The following is a 21283-nucleotide window of genomic DNA, read 5'->3' as shown; positions in this document are numbered from 1 at the left end:
TACCTTTGTGGCAAAGCAGCCAATATAACTAACACATCGTGAGATCACAAAACAATCGCTATGTGAGCAGGCTCGGGTCCCATCGACTTTATCGAGCCGGTCGGGTCACTACGCGGTACAGATCGGTCACCGTGCGCAGATGCCATAGATCGAGATAAAGTCAGCTGTGATGCATCGGACACGTCTCTAGTGATACACAGCTCGGGCGAGATCGTGATCGGTGGCAAAAGGAAGAAAACGCCCCGAAGCCGAGATCCGACGCTCGTCCCCTTTCGAATACACAACGCCTCTTCGGTGTCGTGTCGAATTACACAGTGCACAGCTGATCGCTTCTCTTCGCTACTCATGTGCGATCCTTCAATGACGCTCGGACTAACGGTCATTGGATATATAACACGGAATATGCTGCCTATTCAAACCAAACGTCTCAGTCTTCGATAAGCTTGTGTCTCTGTGCGACTAATCCTGCCAGGCCTTTTGCCTCATTGTCCACACCTCTTCACCTCACCTCGCACAGTCTGACACACAGGATGAGGATCTCCTGGAATTCCCAGGAAGAAGAAGTCGACCCGCACAATCATCACGCTACTCGCAAACTGCACAAACGCAAGAGTGTCCGGTTCATACCTTCCACCACCGGCCATGACGATGATGACGTTGTAGAACATACCAGGTCGGAGTCCACATCCAAAAAAGAAGGGGACCGTTGGTCGTCAAGGTCCAAGCGACCTTCTACCGACACTTCGCCTCGTGAGCCTCATCAAGTGGTGAGCGAGGCACATATACCTCCGAGTCCGATTGGATCTGAACGATCGTGGCATCATCACGAATCGTATTTCCCAGCATACGAACCCATCTTCCCTTCCACTCCATCCTCATCTTCCGACTTTGCTTCCACTGTCCCTCTCACTCCAGCGGAGACGCAAGCTCAAGCTCAATCGGCACTGATGGGTCATAGTGTCGTCGTGCATTATCCGAGACTACCCTCTTGGGAAGAGTACAATAAAGGTGCACCGGGCAATGGGACGGACAAAGCGAAGGTCGGCTGGACGAGCATGGCCAATTTCGGTTGGAACGGGTTCGGTTGGGACGAAGATCAGTTGCCTAAACCTGGCGAGTTGACTTTTGGGAAGCCAGCACCGGCTGGAGAAGCTATCAAGGTTGATGAACAGGAGGGCGGAGGTGGAGGGGGAGGTGGTGGAGGGGGAGGGGGAGGAGGAGGGGGTGGTGGGAAGAAGAAGAAAAAGAACAAGAAGAAGAAGAAGAGCGGTGGGGGAGGGGGTGGCGGAGGTGGGGGTGGTGACGACGAAGAGGGCGGTGATGATGCAGAAGGGGGTGAAGAAGACGATGGATAGGAATGTTGGTGAAGTCTTGAGCTCCTTCCAGATCATAACGCACGTACATGCACTGCATACACACTGCACTATGGGGTACACAGCCATTAACGCCCTCCACTGAACCACTATTGTTTCACAGCTTGGTCGCGACAGCGAATCCGCTGTGTACGATCCATCATCAACACCATTCCTCAGACCCTATGAAGCTGAAGACTCACTCCCACCACTTGGCGCCAACTGTCTGGATCGTGCTCATCAACACGTTCTTTCCTGCGTCCTGTTCCACCCAGTCGTACAGCTTTCGTAAGCCGGTAACATCGACCGAGGGTTCGTCATTGACTTCGAGTGCGATTCTGGGCGAGGGGCACGGTCAGCCTTCTCCCCCAACACGGAAAACGACTCTCAAGCTCGGGACAGGTGCACGCCATGGCCAATGGTTCTTAATAGTTGAGTGAGCTCGTAACACTCCTCAACTATCTTCGTACTTCTGCCTGACGAAACAACAATCCAGGACTGAGCCCGTACTCACCTTCCCCTTCTCACCGCATTATCAACGAGAACGACTCCACCTTCCCTGGTCAACCTCAGCGCTTCTAAGAAATACTCCAAGATCCTCTCTTTGTCCGCATCGATAAACACCAGATCGTATCCGCCTTCTTCGGGCTGCCTCATCTTCCTCAGTGTGTCCAGAGCTGGACCAACATGGATACGAGGGAAGGGGAAGAGGTCGGAGTCGAGGAAGTTCTGTTGGGCGATCTTGGCGTGGAGAGGGGACAACTCGAGAGTGTCGATCTGACCATGGGGTGGGAGACCTTTCGAGAGGAAGGATGTGGAATACCTGTGTCAAAATACGTGTATGAGGGTCAGACATCTCTCTTATTCCGCGGGCGAAGAATCACAGAGTTCTTGGTTGAGAACTCCGAGGGACTTGAGGGCTTGCTTCGAAGAGATAGACTCACCCTGCTAGGGTGCCGACTTCCAGAACCCTCTCCGCCTTCATCGCTTTTGCCAAGACAGTCAAGGACTGTCCTTGCATCGCAGACACCGCGATCTGAGGCATGCCAGCTTCGTCGGCTCGTGCTTGACCCCGACCGAGCGAGGGGTCGCCGCCAATTTGAGGATGGAGGATCTTCGAAGTCAGGTATGCGTCGACTTTGGCTGCGGTGAGATCTTTGTGTTGTAGAGCAAGTGGGATATGACATCAGCTAGCGTTCAATCAGGGAGGAATACGGCGTGAGGAAAGCTTCGCGATGCCGAGGACAATGGTCCGAGAAGAACCCGACGAGAGGAAACTGATGTACGATGAGCGGAAAGAGACGTCCAAATCTCTGGAGGGCGGTACACGTCTGAGTCCGCGTCCGACAGCCCCAAAGTACATTCGACAAAGGTCGAAGTCTGCGCAGAGAGCGACTCACCTGGATTGGCCTCATCCTGAGCGATGTCAGGCGGCAGAGTTCCCTGTTGAGCGGGAGCCTTGACGGTGCTCGAGGTGCTAATACCTCTCGCACTGGCCAGAAGTGGGGAGGCTCTTGCTCTCACCAATCGGGTGACAGGGGGAGTTTGCCGCAGCGCTCCTCTGATGAGCGCGGTACTGGGCGAGATGAACGACATCCTGAAATGGTCTTTGTCGTTTCAATAGGGCGAAATCGTGCTCGTGAGCTAAACAATGTGTTTGAGGTGAGTCGATAAAGTCAAGCAATCAGTGTTGAAGTGAGCGACTACATATATGTGTTCTCCGGCAAGCCTTCGATGTCTGATCTGTAGAGCACGTCTCGCTGAGAGGTTACGATGAAAGGATTGGATGATGTGACGATGCAACAAAGCTATATCGTGAGACCTCTGTGCATTGAGCAGAGGAGGACATCCTCCACTTCGAATGTGGACCTTTGACACCCGGCTATTCCCGACTGCTTCCTCGGTAACACGGCGGACGCTGTTTCTGATGTTCTCCATGACATGCATGGATAAGTTGTCTACCTATATCCGCCCTGCGAACGGGTATTGAATGAATGCTACATGATATATAATATACACAACTCGAACAGGAAAGACTCCGATGCACTGCAACGACTGTACCAGAATAAGCAAATATCCCTTCCTGCTGAAAACACACGATCGTCTATGACCGGATAGACTCCAACACTCCGTGCCTCACTCGCAACCCACTTCGCACATTGTGCGTGGCCATCTTCGCCGCAACTCTCTTGACTCCATCTTCTCCTCTCGCCCCTGGTCGGACAATATGCTCAGCCTTACTAGCAGCAACCCTTTTCGGACTTCTCTCCTCCAATACATCTGCTTCCCTCTTCGCTGCCGACTGGTTCGGGTGTGTGGCAGTTAACGCGGCTACTCTGTGTGAACTCGATCGAGGTCGACGTACAAGTCGTTGATGATTGTGTTGATCAAAGTCACGTCGTCGTTTAGGTTTACAGGTCTTGCCCTTGGAAGAGGTCGAGGAAGCGGTAGGAGTGGGAGCAACGTTGTTGTCGGGATCGAGGGTAGTACCAGTCGAGGAGACGGACACAGAGTAGAAGGTCGTAGCAGAGATTGCGGCAGAGCTAGTGACGTTGCTCTGTAAAACACTGGTGTTGTTAGGCGCTGCTGCGGATATCGCGGTGCTAGAGGACGATCCTGCTGACAGGGAAGCGGTCGAGTTACTAGTTGTAGCTGAACCCGCCGAAGTCGCACCAGGTCCAACACAGTTGCTACCTGTGAACCCTGCCGGAGTAGTAGGTTTCGAGTTGGCGTAACTTCCACCATACTTGACATTCTTGCCAGGGTTGGGGAAGACCACTGCTGTATTCTCGATGGTCACGCATTGGTTGATATCTTTTCCGGCGTTCGCAACGAAGGGAGTCGGATAATCTACGCTGTTGTTGAATCCCGCTCCACCGTTGGCGATCGTCACAGGAGCGCAGTTGTGGTACATCTCCCTATTACCCAGCAGATTGAACCATCCCCAAGCGAAGAGAGCTTCTCCAGAAGGCGCATCGGCAGGGATGGTGATTTCGGTCGTCATGCCTTCGATGAGACAACCGCCGATATAGGAGAAGATGACGTTCCACGTCTTGCCTTGGTCGTACGACATGGAGCATTGACATGAACCGCCGCCGTGGACAGCAGTACCAGCGATGGTGTAGTTGATCGTTGAACCCGCTGACCAGGTGACAACAGAGTTCATGTCGGACACGGGGTTATTGATGAAGCCCTGGAGAGGACACAATCAGCGGGGAATCTGGCAAGAGGAACGAAGAGGAATCTATCCGGGCCGACGCGAAAGGATAAGAACATCTGGAGCAGAAGAACCAATAAAAGACTGTCAAAGCCGCAGCCAGCAGCAAAGCGTCTACTGCCTACTTCCGCCTGGCACGCCTTGAACAAGCACAAAGCAGAAGATGTACTCACTTTACATGGGTACGTCCCATCCGTCACTAGAGGACTGGTCATCGAGTAGTCTGCATCGGTTGATCAGCTTCTTGCAAAAGGTTGCGTCGGATCTTTACGTCGAGTGATCAAACTGCCATGTGCGGGTACGAGAACTCACCCTTGATAGCTTCGGGAGTCGCTGGGTTGAGAGGACTGTGGAGAGGGAACGGCCAAGCCAGTTGGCAATGTGCGAGCGCGGAAGAAGCGGCAAGAAGGGAAGTGAGGATTGCGAGACGGGTGGACATGTTGCTTCTCCCCCTTGTGTCGTTACGTTTCTTCGAAAAGGGCAGTACTCTAACACAGATTGATGGGAGAAGCGAAAGCGTCTAGCTTGGAAGAGAGTCGAGGCACAGCCTGCTGTTGCGTTCACCGTCGATGGAATGATGGATTGACGGTAGTGACGAGGAGGCTAAAGTTGCAACGAAAAAGAAGGAGAGTGAAGTCAATGAGCGTTGGTAAACTCCAGGTGGTGCTGCGTCCTAGTTGAACGAAAGGTGTCAGGGCGTGGACATGACAGATACGCAGCCTGGATGTCATAGTGGAAAGTGCCTCAACTGACCTGCGCAGGGATGAACTGACCGATCGAAGATACTACTTGAAGTCGGACCTTCTATGCGGGCCCTGATCGTACAGGTCGACGGAGGAGGCGAGGAAATGAGTAAAGTGAGTGCGGTAGGTTATGAAAGAAAAGACAAAGCAAAAGAGAAAGAGAAAGGAGTGTAGTTCTTCACAAAAGGCATACCACGCATCATTGCCCAACCACCCCACACACACATACACACACTTACACTGAGCTTCATCTTCCCTCCTCTGTGACAAGATACAATTTTCAGCTTGTCTCCAGATGCAATGGTCGATCGTGCCTGGAACATGAAAAGCCTCTTTCCATCATTGTCCCATTCCAAACGCGACGCGTTTCATCATCAACAACGATAAGTTACTGAATGACACTATCACCCATTCCTCCGACCGTCACTTTGCCTTTTGTCTCTTTGGGTGCTTATGGTAGATGTCTCACTACGTGCAAACGATCCATGACCACGTCTCCGGCTCCGACAACAGTGCGGAGACCACGTCCCCATCACATACATCACACATGTCATACACCGTTTCCCCACCCCCGAGTTCAGGGAATAGGAGTCCAACTCACGGAGATGCGTTGTTACTCCGCCCAAACATAACCTCCATTCTTGTCGCTACATCCGCATACAAGCATCTTGATCACTTCTCTGGAGGCAAGCCAAAGAAAACTCCACATATACCCAAAGCAGGATGGCTCCTCGACCTCGTCATCTTCATCCGGACCCAGACTCAGACTCTGCTCGAGAGTTATCTGCCGATCCACTGGACGTCATCTCACCTCAGCCGTCTCCTCCTCCTCAGGAAGCGGCCGATCCACTAGACGTCATCTCGCCTCCACCTTCCTCTCCGCGTATCTCTACATCAAAGCCCGGCACCCGTGTCACAAAAGCTGGACAATCCTCTGCATCGGGTAAAGCAACAACGCTAAAAAGGAACAGAGGCGGAAGTTTGAGCACTGGGAAACGACCTGCTTCGGCATCTACAAGTTCTGGTGAACGATCTTCATCGACTTCGAAGCGAGGTAGGACGTCGTCTGTACGAGGGAAGAGGAGCGCCTCGAGATCGACTACCGCTTCAAGATCAGCTTCGCCGGCCAAGAAATCCAGCCTTGTTTCCAATTCGACTCCGGCGCGGAAACGGAGAGCATCACTCAAACCTTCGATCCCTCCCGTCCAGGCAGCTAATCCGACTGAACCTTCCTCCTTGACGCACGACCTTACGATGGTAGAACTGGGGAATGGAGTCGCTGGAAGACAGAGGAAGAGCTGGGATATAACTGGCGTGGAAGCGGAGAGCAGCGAAGAGGAGGAGGAAGTCGAAGATAGCGGGAGAGACGCCAAGAAACGGAAGATACAGGAGGGACACGAAGACCTAGGTCCAGTGCAGGCGGCAACACCTCGAGCAGAGGAAGTGGAGACAGGCAGAGTTGACACAGGCTTTGCTCGGGACGACACTGGACCTTCTGTTCACGCGAATAGCCCTATGCAAGCGCAGCAGCAAACAGGTCGCACCGACGACATTGATGGCAACAGCTCAAAACCGGCAGGCACCGTCGCGGTCACTAGAGAGGAAACATACGCAGCAGCAACTGATGCACCACCTGATGACGAAGCGGACATGTCTGAGCCAAAGGATGTAGCACGCAATGTCGAGAAGGACACAGTTGGAGCCATGGATATCGCCCACCCCGCTTCTCATGGGTCGGGACGATTCTCGAATGACCACCTTGCTGGCGACCTTCCAACGAAAATTGATCCGGCGAGAACGCCAGCATCCGATGCTCTCAATATTCTGCCATCTGCGGCAGTAGGTCCGATTGTTGCGGCCTCCTCAGGTGACTTGAATCCGGTCGCACCACCTTCACCATCGACCTTGAAAGCGGAAATCAATGTCCGAAGCGATGGAGCGTCAAACTTTGAGGTGGAAGAGGAGGAACGGGAAGACACGGGAGAGCATGAGGAGACAGCTATCGTCAGTGAGGGCTCGCACAGAATTTCGGAGAACAAAATCGATGCGGTGTGGATGCAGGACGACTCCTCGACAAGTAGGATAGAGCGATTGTCGGAACCTGTTGGATACCCGTCGTCTGCAGAGGCGATTTCGCAAGCGATTGGACAGGAAGGAAATCATCAGGGCGCTGGAAAATCAAACGATGGACATGATGATGACGAGAAGGTGGATATCGATCTGACCACCCGGACGCAAAACGGAGAGAAAGTCGGGAACGAAACTGTGATCAGAGCCGATGAGACCGAAGGCGAAGCGGAACTCGACCCATTCGATCAGGAGCCAGGACCCGACACCGTATCTCATGGAGCATCGAATGTGCCCTCGATATTTGCTTCGATCGAAGGTGTTGCATCCCCTGATGCGAGCGCAGCCTCAAGCAAGGGAAAATCTGGTTCGGCGAGAGGTGGCAAAGCCAAAGGCACGACCGGTGGGAAGGCTCAGACGAAGAAGTCTGCAGGAGGAAAGAAGAATGCTCTTACCGGAAGTTCGAGTAGCACAAAGAAAGGCAAGGGTAGAACAAAAGTGAGCGACATCATACTGGTAAAAATCGAACACTCACCTGATCACCGCAGGTTGAGGAACTGAAAGGGACGCAGGGTCGATCGTCAAGCATATCCGTGAGTATCGTACGGTCTACCACGGAGCAGTTCCCTGATGTCGCCTACAACTAGCAAGGATCCCAAGCTTCCAATGCCGTTTCTGAAACATCATCGGCCGCCGACCCTCCTACAGTCTACTGCATCTGTAGAAAGCCTTACGACGAGGAGGATGAAGAGGAAGGCATGATGATCGGATGTGAGAGTTGTGATAATTGGTTTCACCCGGCTTGCGTGGGACTTTCGGAGCAAATGGTGGATCTGCTAGATGTGTATATCTGCAAAAGCTGCGAGAGAAGTGAGTAACCCGTACTCAGGAGCTGAGGATTGGAGTTTTCACACATGCTGACCTATGTGCGTCTGGCAGGTACGGCTCAGCGAACGATTTATAAGAAAGTTTGTAAACGCGATGGGTGTAACACATCTGTTGCGGGATTGAGTTCAAAGTGAGCATGGCGCATGACCGAATCAATCTGATCAGCTCACACTCATCCCTTTGTAGGTTCTGCTCCTCCTCTTGCGCTTTTCGACATTCTTCCGCTATTATATCTGGCATGACGAACAAGAACACTTTAAAGCAATTGGCAAAGGTTTTCATCGCATATCCTGCACCCAATCTAGGTGTTTCCGTCATACATCACAATGCTCCATCGCTTCCTGCCAAGGATGACACGAACGAGAAATATCAATCCCGTCCTCAGCTTAACGAAATCCAAGCCCAAATTGAAGAAGTTGAGAGAGCAATGGCGATTGTCAGCAAACGGCAGGAATTACTGCTATCTGCAGTCGAGCGTTGTGAAGCACTTGTCTCAGTTCGGTCGATCCCTGGAGAGGAGGAAGAGGACGTTCAGGAGAAGGGAACAAGCAAGGGAAAGAAAGGGAGAGGGGGTGGAGCGGGAGCAGGAAAAGGTGATGACAGGCCTTGTGGGTGGGATCGGAGGCTAGTGAGCTTCGACGAGGAGATGCTGGAGATGAATATCGGGCGTGGAGAAGATGAGCTTGTAAAGGGGGAGCTTTGCATGGTCGCGCGACGGAAATGCGATCGACATCAAGGGTGAGTAAAATACCGCAAATGTGTTTCACGCTGGATCCATTGTCAGCGAGTCAGGCTGATACATCTTATATAGCTGGCAGAAGACGACAGCTATTTCTCTTGAAGTTGAGATGGTCGGTCTGGTGAGTGATATAGCAATGATAGACTTCATTGTGTCTCCGCCGTCTCACAGACTTTTGATCCTCTAGAGTCGTATTCGTGATAATCTTATGGAGCATCAAGATCAGGTAAAATCCTATGAGGAAGCCAGACAAGCCTCTGAACAGACTAGGTGAGCCAGATATCTTCACCGTCGCCCGTAATGGTCCGGGCTGATGAGACATGCTGGATATAGAATGGCATACCTTGAGAAGCAACGATCGCTGAAGCGTTGAGGCGTTGAGGCGTTGAGGCGTTTGGTGATCCCACACGACGCAGAGTTCATATGGCACTTGCTCGATGTCGTATCATGATTGGGTGTATTGTTTGGTGTATCGGCCGAGTGCTGCGGCGAGTTGCAAAGGTGGAGGTCGTTTGGGCATATGATGGAATGCGGGGGGTGATATTATTGAGAAGATAAAATAAAAGGATGACGTCAATGGTATCTATCCGAAGACTGCCTTTTACTCGTGTAACTGGTGATGGACAAGCGAGTGCAGACGATGTCATTGTCACTGCATATCCATTCCCGCAACTTGGTCCATTGCTTCATTACACTTCTTCTTGAACTCGACGAGCAGTTCGTCCACCACAGATCAAGCAAGATGAACCGTACATTCCGCCTACTCCGCCAAGGAGCTTACACTCCGCCCATCCGACCTTCACCGTCCACACTCCCCACCAACCTCGTCCGCCCATCCTCCGCCAATCCGATCTCCAAGAACACTCCTGTAGGTCTGGTACTTGCCAGACAGGTGTTTCCGGGAGCTGGAGCGAGGGGTCTGGCGACTAAACCTCCTGGCGGACCTGGTCCGGGTGAGAAAGGACCTTCACCAGGCCCAAGTCACGGTACCAGAGCAGATGAACAGAATAGGACTCCCGGTGCAAAGGAGGAGGTGAGTGGTCTGACTTTTCTTTTTCTGCAGAATCTTCTCTCGTTTTCACCTGATAGACCTTTATCTATGACAATTGACCCATCTATGGAAGGTCGTTGTGATGCTATCTTATCCCTACAAGCTTTCACTACCAAATTCTCGCTTGTCTTTCCAATTTTTTGCGTCCCGTCCCGCCCCGCGAAAAGGGGTATCATACTCAAGACCGGACACCTAGTCGTGTGATCTCATGCTCACCTCCCTTTCTCTCCCTCATAGCTCCAAGGTTTGACAAAGGACTTTGCCAAGATCATCGCGGGTGGTGATGCACACTCGGCGGCTTTGGGCGCTAGGGAGATTTCCGCTGGTACCAAACATGGTAGTCCCACAGCAGACTTTGTGAGTGAGAGTCCTGTAGCTCTCTCCCCTCCCATACGGCGTACTGCGAACGATGATAAGTTATCGGGACTGATGGCATTTGGCTTCTTTGCAGGCGGATATCACGAGGAGCTTCATCGCGGCTGTTCCAAAGCCCGCTTTGTACTTTGGTGAGTGTCGATAACCCGCAATAGATGTTCCGTACCTGGAGTACTGACTCCGTTCTAGGTCTCGCGGGTACACTTCCATACCTTGGTACCGCCATCTCCACCGTTCTCCTTGCTCGTGAAGCTTCATTAGCCAGTCTAGGTACGTTCGCAGACTCGGTGCCCTAGGTAAGTCTGACCGCGAACTGACCGTGTATGCTATGATAGCGAGCGATGGTATCGCGCCTTCTGGTCTCGACCTCGCAACGGCCCTCTCCTATCTTCATACCGTTGAGCACATCCAGGTGTCGTACGGTGCTATCATCCTCTCTTTTCTGGGAGCCATCCACTGGGGTATGGAGTTCTCTAAGCTCGGAGGAGAGTTCGGATACAGGCGTCTTGCGTTGGGTATCGTGCCAGTGCTTTTCGCTTGGCCGACCACATTCTTGACGCACGGGACGGCTTTGGCTGTCCAGTGGATGGGTTTTACTGGACAGTGGTTCCTGGATCAGAGAGCTAGTTCAGCCGGATGGAGTGAGTCTGACCGCTTGGTAGTGCAACACAGATTGGCAATGCTGACGCCTTCTCCATAGCTACTCATTGGTACTCCACCTACAGATTCTACCTCTCCATCATCGTCGGGTTCTCTATCATTGGCACACTTGCCGGAACTTCATTCTACGGTGCAGGTGCAGGAGCCATCACCGATCCTCACGCTCGCCACCTTCAACACACCACCGAACGGCAATCCCCTCTCAAGCGACTCGATCGAGTGAAGGAGAAGAACGAGCCCGGAAAGAGCGGTAAATTGTCAGGTAAAGTCGGAGGGGACATCTCCGTAGAGGAGGAGAGTAGCGGTGAAGGGTTCTTGAAGCTGAGGAACAAGCAGAAGGAAAAGGAAGAGAAGGAGGAAGAGGAGAAGAAAGCGCAAGAAGAGGAAAAAGCGAAGAAGGCAGAGAAACAGGATGAAAAGGAAGTGAAACAAAAAGAAAAGAGTCCGGAAGGGATGAAGGACGGTACCGATAAGGAGAGAAAAGCGGGCGATACCAATGAGGACAAGGGAAAGAAGGATCAACAGGAACAGGACAAGGGGAAGAAGGGCGGTGAGAAGCAAGAAGGTGGAGAGGAGAAGAAGGGCGATGATGCGAAGAAAGATGATGGTAAGGAGGAGGGTAAGAAGGAGGAGGGGAAGAAGGATGAGGGAGAGACAGAAAACAAGGGCGACAAGAGCTCAAATGAGAAGCAAAAGCAGGGTGAAAAGGAGAAGGGAGCAGCCGGTGCTGAGAACACTGGTATGCGATAATTAGCTAGTGGTCAGGCGGAGAGAAGAGGTATGGGAAAGGAGGACACGGTCATGGACAGCAGGGAGAAAAACGTGGAGGGCTTGTATCATCGTAGATGTCGACGGAAATGAGGAAGAAGAAAAAGTACTTGATGTAGCGTAGCAAGTATGAAGCATGAATTTGCAGCGGAAGCCATCACTGGCCGGCATCACCGGTGGACGAGCTATAGCACGCCTCGGTAGTGGTTTCGCTTGACGAGGAGGGACAGGAGGATTCGATAGGAGGCGAATGTGGCGGATGGTCGTGGCGCAACGAGATGGATGAGGTCTCGGTCTGCTCTCGTTTCACTTTAACAGATGTACGTCGTCGAAGATTATCAGCACATGAGCGGTGATCGGACATTCATGATCCTGTTCAGAGATCCTAGCGACCTCTACAGAAAGCAGTCATCTCAGTGCCACCTAGTCTCACGGGTAAAGCAAACACCACGCCTGAGAAGCCATTTGCGTACGCGTCCTTGGCCTTTCTCGGCTGCCACGTCGACTCATGCATCATCAAGAGACCTAAAGCCCGACACGTTTGATCAAAGTCTCAACGATCTTGTCAAGCGCCTCAAGAAAACGGAATTCATTTTGGACAGTCTTCGCTCCCTTCGCCGTGTATGTACACGGTGATACGAAGAGGATCAGGTCTTTGGCCAATCATTCCTTGCCATCACGTCATTGTCGACACGTACCTTTCACGTCTTTGTCAACATGTACTTGTCTACTTGTCATCTTGAGACACAACGGCCAATTGCGACCAAAGTGACGCATCGACGGTGCATTTATTTCCCTCAGCGAGAGTGCAAGACGTTCTCCGCAATCAGTAACCTCTATACTGTGCAGGACCATCATCCTCATCATCAGTGTGCTACACTTCCCGTCTTGATGTGACCAATGGCATATTTCTGAGTGTTTTTACAAGTACCTTGTTTCAAGCATATCCGGTTTCTAGGTCCTGCCAAGCGAGGTAGTAAGGGAATCTTTGTGCACACGGGGCTCACACTTCAACTCGTGTAGAAAGGATAACCAGTAATGCCGTTCTCATTGCGTAACTCTCCAGACCTAAACTCCCTTAGACAAGCCATGCACGGGCCTTCAAGAGCACCAATGTCTATATCACCCAGGTTGATTGCATAACAGTCATGGCGACAAAATGTTTTGTTGTCCTTGTCCTTGTCATTGTGCTGTGCCAGCTGTATGATGGGGCTCATCGACTGAAGCCACATTGACCATGATGACATGATAGTAACAATTCTTTTGACACCTGCAAATCCTTTGATGTCAATTCTGACTGACCTTCCAAACCAGAGCAGTGAGAGATGCCTTCTGGGTATACAAATGGTCCCCCAGGACCAAGCTTGTGATAGATTTGTCCTCAACAACAAATCACTCACGACTTTGGCAAATCACCTCTTGATATCATTCAATACCACAAACAGTCATTGCAAGAGCTTCTTTCTCCTACGATGCAGTCAACCAGTTCATCTCAGAATGCGGACACCAGCTCTTCCAAAAGTCAAGGCAGGGCATCTAGGCCATGGGGATCAAGGTGCAAGTCATGCAGTGAAGCAAGGAAGCCCTGTGATGGAAAATGCCCAGATACGTAAGTGTGAACCTAATTTCATTCTTGGCAAGGGTCAAGTGAGTGTCACAAGAGTGTCAAATACTGAGTCAAGTATCACCATGCAGCAGCTGTTCAAGATGTATTGAAAGAGGCATAACCTGCGCATATCGTACTGAGGCTGAAAAGAGGGAGATGAGACACAGGAATGCATCCAACGCACTGCTTATGACACCTTGGGGATCAAAGTGCAAGTCATGCAGTGAAGCAAGGAAGCCCTGTGATGGAAAATGCCCAGATACGTAAGTGTGAACCTAATTTCATTCTTGGCAAGGGTCAAGTGAGTGTCACAAGAGTGTCAAATACTGAGTCAAGTATCACCATACAATAGCTGTTCAAGATGTATTGAAAGAGGCATAACCTGCGCATATCGTACTGAGGCTGAAAAGAGAGAGATGAGACACAGGAATGCATCCCGGGCAGCATGGAGGTGAGAGCACCTGACACTATCAATGAGTCTACCTGATACAAGCTCCACTTGTCTTGAAGCCGCTGATCCAGTATGTTCTGACCTAGCCGTCAGAAGCAGAGGAACTCACAAATGCACAAGGCAGACACGGCAAGCACCAGCAATGCCAATTTGACTGCAGGGCCACACACCAATTCTAATCAAGATTATTCAGTGGCAAGCAATTCACCATTTGTCCAAGCTTGGCACTCAACATTCCATCCAGGATTCGGATTGAGGCCCTTTCCGTCTACATTTACTCCTGCAAGTATGGGTGATTTCCGTCTCCAACAGGATGGTGGCCAAGAGAGTGCTCTCTTGAGTGCAACGTCCTTTGGTTTTGCGATTGAGCCAGAGACAGGAATGTATGATGAGACTGAATTTCAGTCGAGATTTGGGTATCAGTTCTGAGATCGTTTTGACAGACAACAGGGGTGCAATGTTTGATGTTGCCCCAATTAAAGGTCATGCATTTTTGGAGAGGGCACAAGTATCCTCAATCATCTTGATGTGGCATAACTGTCACGATGGTCAATGTGGCCTCAGTCAATGAGCCCTATCACACAACGAGACAGTACGATATGAGGAAACAATGATAACGAGGATAACGAGGGTAACGAGGATAACGAGGATAGCGAGTATAGAGAGGAACTTGACACGGATATCTAGAAGGGCTTGTAGCAGTTCTAGATAGACTGAGGTACCACAGTGATATCGTTGAACGATGAGCAAGGTACTAGGTATGACTTTCAATCGAGAAATCGCTAGAGAAAGACTAGAACAACGAGAACTAAGACCATGTATATATATATCTCCACTGATCCATCCGCCAGGATGCGTAGAACATCGATCAACTTCCTCCTGTTTCTATTGTTCACCTGCAGCCCCCTTTAGCTCGGCCTTCGGCGAGTATATCAAGTTGTGCTCGAAGATATCGAAGAAGTCGAAGATATCAAGAGGGTTTACGTAATCATGGCTTATTCGTGGTCGTGGCGGAATGGCCGTCATGACATGTACCCTCTCAATCAAGTCATCATGCGAGCCGAACAACTTACACCAGAGCGACAGCTTGCCCACATCGAGCCAGACACTCCCATACCTCAAGGACTATCAAAGACATGGACCGCAAAGTTCGGCTAGGAGAAATTCATCCAAAAACGGCTTTTCTCAAGGTTGAGAAGGCATATGAGAAGTTACTTGCGGAGAAGGTGCTCTTGGAAAGGGATCTAGAGAGAAGAGAGGCTGCAGAGGCCGTGGATAAAGCAGCCAGAAGTAGTAACAAGAGGACAAGGTTCCCTAAGGGCACTTTGTTTGACCAAAAATATCAAGAAACTCACGCGGCAGAGCTTGCACAAAGGGCAGAGGAAGAAGAGCAGGCAAGGAAGAAGAAAGCCGCCGAAGCTCGCCATCGGAAGAAGGCTCGAGCTTCTCCTTTGCAGGAGTAGTGCATGTGAGTCTCCTCCCCCGGAATATCTAGTTAGTTTTGAGGTTGTATATGCATGTAGATGAGACATGGACAATTTCATAGGGTTGCGGCATAAATGATAAGCGTCCGAAAAAGGGGTACATCCGAAAGTCACGTGGTCACGAGTACTTGTCTGTGCATTTCACCATGTTCCGGCACAAAGACCTGGAGTAAGAAACATATCGCTACATTTTGTCGACCTCTTCATGATCCCCTAATCAAAGCGTTGAACTCGTAACTCCCCGTTGCTTTTCCCCAACATATCCGAAAATTGAACAGAGATCTGAGTGGCGATCGTCACAGACTCTCACCCATACCTGCTTCACTCGTTCGAGGTCCCACATGACTGTTCCCGTCTTTCCCTGCCGAGCCATTCCTTACTCTTCTTATCCGACCAGTCCCCTAGCTCTCTTCATCTCCCTTCCTTCCTCTGCGCCACCAAGCATGCTCCCAGCCATCGGTACAGCAACGCCTGCGCCTACTCCTAGTCCTTGACTCCCATCTCCTCCAGCTTGGACTGATCCGCTGCTCGCATCCCACTCGTCATCGTTGATTGTTTCGATAGATCTCTTGCCGTTGCTGTTGAAATGTGACGAATCACCGAATACAACGCTGGTTCCGATCGCACCGTTACTGATAGTCGACACATCTGGCATAGTTCCGGTTGCAAGGAATTGCTGATGTGTATAAATATCAGTGACTACATTTAGAACGACGTCTGGGTCATGGCTCACCTGCAGAACAAGCTGATACGTATCGTCACTCCACCCAGTACCTGCCAAGGGATTTCTAAATCCCTCTAGCTCCCCGCCAGCAGCGGAATCACCACCTGTCCCTTGGATATTCGCAGCGGTGACGGCCAGCGCCTCCTCCACATGTTGATCCGAAAGTGGTGGCAACCCCACGCCGACTGGGATGAGCTTCTCGTACAGCTGAGCATGGCGTAAATGGATAAGGTGCTTGTCCAGAATGCAGAACAGATGATGTTTCGTGAATGGTTTCGCTAGAATGTCGTTCATACCTGACTGGAAGTACGAATCGACGTCCTCTGCACGAGTAGAGCGATCAGTTTACTGCAAGTCTCATGAAACAGTGTACCCTCAAGCTCACGAGGCTGTGCGTTTGATGTCATAGAGATAATAGGAGTATAGTTGTCAAACTGTCTGATCAACGATGTCGCTTTTCGTCTGGAAATGCACGCATTTTCAATATCGTCATCACAACCTGGCGTCAGACAGTAGAGTACGAGGCACTCACCCGTCCATGTTTGGCCCAAAAAAAATGTCCATCAAAACCAAGTCATATTTGGTCCTGTTCATCTTGTCTACAGCCCCTTGAGCGTTCTCGACGGATTCGGTTTCGCAACCAAACTTCTGAAGGAACTTTCTCGAAAGCTGTCGATAAACCACATCATCCTCCACGATCAGAATCTTGGGCTTCTGAGCCCAGTGCGGGACGAGCTTGCTTTCCTTCTCCTTTTCTTGCTCTGACGCCGTCGGGACTTTCTTAGGTCGGGGAGGTCCAGCTTTTTTGAGCGAAGGGTCGGACGGATCCTGAGGAATAACAATGCCAAAGGACGCATGTTGCAAGGCAGGCATTGAATTAAGATCTCGAGGTACCTCATGTACAGCAGGACCTGTGCCTTGACTTTGGTCGGTTACTTGCACGCCATCCATCGGCTGGGTCGCGGGCACATCATCGCCGAGTCGCGCCGCGGTCCCTCCGCCAATAGCTTCGTACATCAGTCGCAGAGCTACGCCATCGCTTGATTTACGATGATAGATCGGCAAGGGGACTGTTGTCCCTTCTGTCAACCAAGCCGGTGTGTCTGCGAATATCGGGGTAACCCCCATGGGCTCGCCATCGTAAAGGGTCTGCATCTGAGTCGGTAGTTCGATGATGTCGTCAGTTTGATCCTGAGGAGCAGAAGTGCTAGAGGCGAGACCACTCGAGGGGCCTGAGACGTTGCGCATCCCTGTAGGTTTGATGTCAGAGGGACTGTTTACACTGATGCTTCCTCTGCTACCTGTCCCATCAGTGCGCGGCGAAGTCTGAGCCAATGTGCTCCCGTTACTGAATCCTGGCGCGAAGTTTCCACCTGAGTTGTACCCCTGGCCGAAATTAGACTGGATGGGCGTTGCAAAAGACACACCCGACCGCACCGACGCAGTGTTTGGCCGACTCATAGGGATGCCTTGTGAAACTTCGTCGAAGGTCTTGCGTAGTTGGAGAACACGGGCGGTACTGGCGTTATTGGTGGAACCGTTCGCATCTGTTGGACGTGTCAGTCAAGCGCAAGCATCTCAAAGGTTGAGAAGACTGACCCTGTTCATTTGACACAAGATGGCCGATCATGTCTCTCATCAAGCCCATCATTCCTGATTCCCTTGTTCTAGCATCCTGAACTTCCCTCATTGCCAGCATCAGATCTTCCTCTAGTCTGACAATGCGATGCTCCATCACGTTCATCCTGCTCATATCCTCTCCGCTCAGACCAGGTCCTTTAGGCGATGTATCCTCAGTATCGGCGCCAGCGCCTTTCTTTGGACCAACAGGTTTCCGCTGGAATGTTTTCGGATGAGCTGAGTTTCGAAGACATGACAGTATTGCACTCACCTTGATGTTCTCCAAATCTGCCTTGCCACCGGCTTGGAAGCTAGGATGTTGGAATTCCCACACGTTTTCTTTGATCGTACCAGTCTGTTCGTCGACATGCTTGATCTGCTCCATCCATCAGCTAACGAGTCAACGCCATAAGACTTCTCGGAATACCTTTGAAAATCCATACTTGTTCAATTGCCTGACGAAGCTGGAGAAATTTGAATGTCGGAATGTTTGAGGTCTGCAAACGAGATGAGGAGCTTCAATCAGTATACGTCCCTCAAGCATGAGCAATTGCATAGGACGAAGGAAGATTGACTTACAGGACTTTCGTGGTGAAATCGTTCATATCCCAAACCACAAAACTTGCTCCACCCTGACCCCATCCAACCGATCCTCTCTTGGCGCCTTCGCCCCTGCGTTTGCCTGGAGGAACTCCCTTTCCGAATTGTGCGCTCTCCTCCTCCAACATCTTGTACAATTTCTTGATGAAATCCGATGGACCTTGCTGTTGATTGCCTCCCGTCCCTGCGCCACCAGCTGTCCCCGCACCACCACTACCGTCGCCTGCAGTTGATGGCGCCTTGTTCTGATGATCGAAGGAGTGCGTGGCGCTCAATGGAAGACTCGAGAGGGTCGTCTTGCCGTTGGGTTGTGAAAGACTTGCTACAGGTGCCGACATTTGTGCTTGTGTCTGCAGTGGTGGCAGTTGCGCTTGTGTGCCTGCAGAACCTGGCGCAGGTCCTGGAACGACATTTCTCCTTTCGTTGCTGACAAGATCCTCCAACTTGACGCCTCCTCGACCTACAGGTGCACCAGGATGCATGGAGGACCATCCAACAGCAGGTGCGGCGGCGACCGGTTGTCGATGGTGCGAAGGGGATGATCGAGGAGGCTGGGCGTAGGCTTGATAGGGATCTCCCCCACCTGCACCTCTTGAAGGTCCAGCGACGGCGTTGTGATACCCTTCTGGTCCATGTCCTTGACCCGGAGGTCCAAGACCACTCCATGCTCCACCGTTGCCACTCATCGAATGAGGATGTCGTTCGTACGCGTAGAGACTCGGATCGGCTCCTCCCGCAGTACCCGCTCCGGTCGGAGGATAGGATTGTGAAGGAGGAGGTCCACCATGAGCCGGTAGACTCGAAGGATGCAGACCGAGAGGCAGGTGATTAGGATAGAAGCTGGGCGGTTGAGAGGAGGGGGGAGCAGGAAGCTGTGATTGTTGATGGGCGAAATGACTCGGTGGCGGTCCTGATGGTATCCGAGACATCGTGACAGTCTTTCCTATAGGTAGTATGCAAGATGTCCTCTTCCAATGTGCTGTCAACTATCGAAGAAGCGAGACTGGCAGTTGACAAGACCGAGTTGTTATTGTCGCTCGAAATGGAAGCAGAGCTGCGTGATATGGGTAGTGTGTAAGTGTTGTATGTGTATGTGTGAGCAGAACGCACGAGATGGAAAAAAAGAAAGGATGGATAAGCGGGCCGAGCGATCCTGTAGATATCTTTCTCTCTCTCTCTATGTCGTAACGCGTAAAGGAATCAATCAAATGGGAGTCGCAATGGTCGTATCGTGGTCTGCCATCCGCTGGAATCCGATGATACAATCACGACCTCGTCCGGACCACAAGAGATGTGAGAATGAGAGATGGTTGTGATGTTATTGTTGCCTTTGTTTGATTCAGATTAAACGTGTAGGGTAACATAGGGGGGGGTGAGCTGTCGCTGCGTTTTGCACTGGATCCCTGTTCAGCTGATAACCAGGGAATTTGATCCCGCTAATCCCCATCATCGTATCGGAGAAAATCTTCAGACAAAAATGTTGTAATGCCATTAGGACTCGGTTGTAAAAAAGGTGAAAGGGATGCTGAGATGACGTAATACGACTCGGTTGTAACCCCCCTTATCACGATCGTTCCAAGTTGCCTCCGGGGGCGTTGCTACTAATTTCCACGAGTCCAAGTCAAGCTTGCATACATCACAGTGGTCCTATCAAGTTTAACTTCAGACAGACAAGCACGTATCGGCATCATGGCTCCCCCAACGTCACCCATCATAATCCTGACCGGTGCTTCTCGCGGATTAGGCTTATCCGTCCTCCGCATCCTCCTCTCCAAATACAATGCCCGCGTAGCGACGCTCTCCCGTACGCTCACGCCGGAACTGCAGGCGGTCATTGACGAGTATAACAATGGGGAGGACAGGGTGTTGGCCGTGCAGGGTGATGTGGGTAAGGAAGAGGACAATGTCAGAGTCGTCAGCGAGACGACGAAGAAATGGGGTGGGTTGGATGGACTGGTGTTGAATGCAGGCAGTATAGATCCAGTCGGTGAGTTTCGACATCCGGGTCCAACGTGATGCCCCTTCACTCTTTGGTCAAGGTCCCCCAAATGGGCTATTCAGCATGAATGCCTCCCAATATCAATCTTGATCGCCTACCAATCTTATCCACTCTAGGAATGACATCGTGTCCTATTTGATTGGGTTCATGGCTCACATACACACCCTCACTCACTGCCAGGCAAACTCGCCGATATCCCCACCTCCGCCCTGATCCCATACGTCCAAACCAACCTCCTCTCCACCATCTATCTGATCCAACCAGCCCTCCCCCATCTCCGGAGTTCCAAAGGCAAGATCGTCCTCGTCTCCTCGGGAGCGAGCACCTCCGGTTATCAGGCTTGGGGATTGTATTCGATGGCCAAGGCTGGGATGAATAGTCTTGCCAGGACTATTGCTAGTGAGGAGAAGGACACAGGGGTGGGGATATGGTCTGTCAGACCGGGGATGGTCAACGTGAGTAACCCTGAGATGATTGGTGATCGAATGACATGATTGACATCGTGTTGATCATTCAGACCGATGTGAGTTTGGACAATGATCATATTCTCTTGAGGAGATCTGTGACACTGATACGTTCCGCACCTGATCCTCAGATGCAAGCATTCCTTCGGTCCAACGGCCCCGGTCAAATGGCAGATTCCGACATGGTCAAGTTCCAGAGCGCTTACGAAAAGGGCGAACTCCTCGCCCCAGAGCAGTATGTCGTGCCGCTGCGAAACGAATTCGAAGTGTTGTGTCATGCTGACTTGTGGTCCTCCCAGACCCGGTTCGGTCCTCGCAGGACTGGCTGTCGATGGACCTTTGGAACTCAATGGAGAGTACATCAACTGGGCCGATGACAGGTTGCAAGCATTTAGAGGTTAGACGGAATGCATACTAGTTGACCCATCGCGGTCACCGCAAATTACGCTCCCGGACACGTACGGAAAGCGTTCGC

General features: G+C 51.4%; 7 protein-coding genes across 7 annotated transcripts; 4 read left to right on the top strand and 3 right to left on the bottom strand.

The window, feature by feature from the left end:
• Positions 1-530: 530 nt before the first annotated feature.
• IAR55_003396 (uncharacterized protein) lies at positions 531-1355 on the top strand (the record flags this gene model as incomplete). Its single annotated transcript, XM_066946503.1, has 1 exon — positions 531-1355. One exon carries the CDS (start codon positions 531-533, stop codon positions 1353-1355), a length of 825 nt encoding a protein of 274 aa, XP_066802895.1.
• Positions 1356-1551: 196 nt separating this feature from the next.
• IAR55_003395 (uncharacterized protein) lies at positions 1552-2948 on the bottom strand (the record flags this gene model as incomplete). Its single annotated transcript, XM_066946502.1, has 4 exons — positions 1552-1690; positions 1867-2175; positions 2297-2507; positions 2753-2948. 4 exons carry the CDS (start codon positions 2946-2948, stop codon positions 1552-1554), a joined length of 855 nt encoding a protein of 284 aa, XP_066802894.1.
• A 508-nt stretch (positions 2949-3456) lies between these two features.
• Positions 3457-5008, bottom strand: IAR55_003394 (uncharacterized protein; the record flags this gene model as incomplete). Its single annotated transcript, XM_066946501.1, has 3 exons — positions 3457-4545; positions 4743-4792; positions 4882-5008. 3 exons carry the CDS (start codon positions 5006-5008, stop codon positions 3457-3459), a joined length of 1266 nt encoding a protein of 421 aa, XP_066802893.1.
• A 1027-nt stretch (positions 5009-6035) lies between these two features.
• On the top strand, positions 6036-9379 carry IAR55_003393 (uncharacterized protein; the record flags this gene model as incomplete). Its single annotated transcript, XM_066946500.1, has 8 exons — positions 6036-7877; positions 7928-7972; positions 8027-8249; positions 8319-8397; positions 8454-9005; positions 9079-9127; positions 9194-9276; positions 9340-9379. 8 exons carry the CDS (start codon positions 6036-6038, stop codon positions 9377-9379), a joined length of 2913 nt encoding a protein of 970 aa, XP_066802892.1.
• A 369-nt stretch (positions 9380-9748) lies between these two features.
• On the top strand, positions 9749-11842 carry IAR55_003392 (uncharacterized protein; the record flags this gene model as incomplete). The annotated part of the gene is made up of 6 exons (XM_066946499.1): positions 9749-10039; positions 10295-10414; positions 10509-10563; positions 10622-10702; positions 10768-11073; positions 11133-11842. 6 exons carry the CDS (start codon positions 9749-9751, stop codon positions 11840-11842), a joined length of 1563 nt encoding a protein of 520 aa, XP_066802891.1.
• Positions 11843-15786: 3944 nt separating this feature from the next.
• Positions 15787-19274, bottom strand: IAR55_003391 (uncharacterized protein; the record flags this gene model as incomplete). Its single annotated transcript, XM_066946498.1, has 8 exons — positions 15787-16077; positions 16135-16448; positions 16511-16587; positions 16658-17672; positions 17725-17962; positions 18017-18121; positions 18173-18242; positions 18325-19274. The coding sequence occupies 8 exons, from the start codon at positions 19272-19274 to the stop codon at positions 15787-15789; spliced, it is 3060 nt and encodes a 1019-aa protein (XP_066802890.1).
• A 760-nt stretch (positions 19275-20034) lies between these two features.
• IAR55_003390 (uncharacterized protein) lies at positions 20035-21210 on the top strand (the record flags this gene model as incomplete). The annotated part of the gene is made up of 4 exons (XM_066946497.1): positions 20035-20332; positions 20525-20799; positions 20940-21043; positions 21108-21210. 4 exons carry the CDS (start codon positions 20035-20037, stop codon positions 21208-21210), a joined length of 780 nt encoding a protein of 259 aa, XP_066802889.1.
• Between the last annotated feature and the right edge of the window lie 73 nt (positions 21211-21283).

Source organism: Kwoniella newhampshirensis, chromosome 6 (assembly GCF_039105145.1).
Source record: "Kwoniella newhampshirensis strain CBS 13917 chromosome 6, whole genome shotgun sequence".
NCBI classification, from domain to species: Eukaryota; Fungi; Basidiomycota; class Tremellomycetes; order Tremellales; family Cryptococcaceae; genus Kwoniella; species Kwoniella newhampshirensis.
The sequence above is the reverse complement of the archived record's forward strand: the minus strand, read 5'-3'. Positions and strand labels throughout refer to the sequence as shown.